This window comes from Alligator sinensis, unplaced genomic scaffold, assembly GCF_000455745.1.
Source record: "Alligator sinensis unplaced genomic scaffold, ASM45574v1 scaffold1241_1, whole genome shotgun sequence".
NCBI classification, from domain to species: Eukaryota; Metazoa; Chordata; order Crocodylia; family Alligatoridae; genus Alligator; species Alligator sinensis.
The window spans coordinates 334,501-336,491 of record NW_005842202.1 but is presented as its reverse complement, the minus strand read 5'-3'; the positions used below and the strand labels follow the sequence as shown (position 1 = coordinate 336,491).

The 1,991-nt window shown below is 50.2% G+C and overlaps 1 protein-coding gene across 4 annotated transcripts in view; it reads right to left on the bottom strand.

The window, feature by feature from the left end:
- LAYN (layilin) overlaps nucleotides 1–1,830 on the bottom strand; it is a 9,924-nt gene extending 8,094 nt beyond the window's left edge. For all 4 annotated transcript variants that reach the window (XM_025207669.1, XM_025207671.1, XM_025207672.1 and 1 more), the window contains exon 1: nucleotides 1,697–1,830. In XM_025207669.1, the coding sequence (XP_025063454.1) occupies nucleotides 1,697–1,811 (115 nt within the window). In that variant the 5' untranslated portion in view covers nucleotides 1,812–1,830. The remainder of the gene's footprint in view (nucleotides 1–1,696) is intronic.
- Between the last annotated feature and the right edge of the window lie 161 nt (nucleotides 1,831–1,991).

The following is a 1,991-nucleotide window of genomic DNA, read 5'->3' as shown; positions in this document are numbered from 1 at the left end:
TAAATGCCTGGTCAGTGAGCAAATGTGGTCCAAAATCTTTTTACAAAAGACAGAGATGCTGCATTATGTGCCATTTGATAAGAAGGTAACTGGTTAAAAACTCACCAAGAGAGTTGCAGGCCCAGGAATAATAATTATTTACCTCCCGAGAGGTGCAGAATAGGTTTGGGGAGCTGGACGCACACGCATGCAGTCTGACGTGGTCAGACTGTTGCAGACTGCGGTGCCGTTCACTTCTGAGGAAGTAAACAGCGGCTGTTTTCAGATGGCCACAAGCCAACGTCTTGCTCATGCACGGAGCAGGGAGGCTTATTTTGATTGTAAAAGAAGGAAAGTGCAGATCAAAGTGAGCAGCCACGCTTAGGCTATAAATGGTGTCCTCGAACATTTCATAACCAAACATTCCAACATATTTAAACAGTGGAAACAAAGCATGTTGTTTTACAGAACAAATATTTCTTCTCGAGCATGTGATATACACAGCCTGGTAAGCTAGGGGAAAAACATTTAGCAGTCGCAGAAGAAAAAGCAGCAATGGTAGTGTAAATAGAAAAGCATCAAGGATGGGTTGCTCTTAACTTCTGCATCATAATCCAACGTTTCTAAAAAATGCCTGCCTGCCTTTTCCCAACCCTGCACCCTTCAGCTGGACCACTACTATAACGAGAGCTGAAATGCTTTCTGCATTGGAGATTTAAATCCAATAAAGAGCAGGATGTTTAAAACTGTAGCGCACGTCCCAAAGCAGTTACACTGGTGGGTGCTATAAAAGCTTCATTTAAAGCGTGTCTCTACACAGACTGCATTTTCAACTGACAGTTTCCTAGGCATGCAGCATTGGTGGAAAAGACAAGATACTCTACCTCCTCTGAGGAACAGGTCCGCTGCTGTCAGGAAAGCAACAGGGGAAATACAGATAGCAAATCGTTATCAATCTGCAGGAACTGTATAGGAATAGCATCAGTTCCTAATTACCCAGCTATTCCCACAAACTGGCAGAACATTTGAGTCTGGGCGGCCAACCTGCCATTGCTTTTAGCTAAGGAAAGATCGAATGCAGCCGATCGCTTCCCAGATGTCCCTACAAGTTAGCTGTCCAAATAGCGACTTCACTGTGTGGCGAGTTATCGATTAGGCAATGGAGAGATGCTCCATCCCCAATGTTCGTCAATACGAAACAACAGTCCTTTGCTTGGTTTCCCTCCCAGACTGAATCCCTGCCTTCTCACCACCTGCAAAGTGCCGGACCCAAAACTTCAATGAGCTGCGGACAAGGCTCAGAGTCCACAGGTCACAGAGCTGCCAGCAGCCCAACTCCCCAAAATGTATGGCTCTCCGAATACAGGAGAGGAGACAACCGGTTAAAATGTGAGGGCAGAAAATACATTTCTTCCACGCGCTGTAACAGGTCTCTGGAGCTCGCTGCTCCGAACTCCCGGCGGAGTCCCAAAAGGGCTCGAGGTGCATGCATTATCGCTATCACGTATTCGAGGGAGCAGGCCAGCAGCGTGCAGGCTGCACCGTGCACTTCACCTGCACACCTGCCGTGCTGCAGATCCTGCATGCAGGTAACAAACCCCGGTTACCTGCACGTTGCTTAGTGCTGGACGGCCTGGCTACCTTTACCCCATTACAAGACATCACCCTAAGAAACCCTCGCCGGACCACCCGCGCTCCGGCATCGCTCTTAGGCTACCGTCAGGAGCATTTAGGACCCGGGTCTTCCTTGCAGAGCTGCCAAGTGAAAGCGCGGAGGACGGTCTCCATCCAGGAGGAGCGTGCAGTGACTCCAGAGACGTCCTCAGCCTCATGAAGGGGTCTTGCTCAAAACATTTTCCTAACTTTTTTTTAAGTTGGTCTAGATCAAAGATATCCGCTTCGCCCGCAGAGCCGCGCGGGTGCCTCGGGAGGCGGCAGCAGGAGCAGGGGCTGCGGGCGGGGCAGACTCACCGCTCAGCAGCCTGGCCCCGCCGGCCCGGCCCCGGACACGG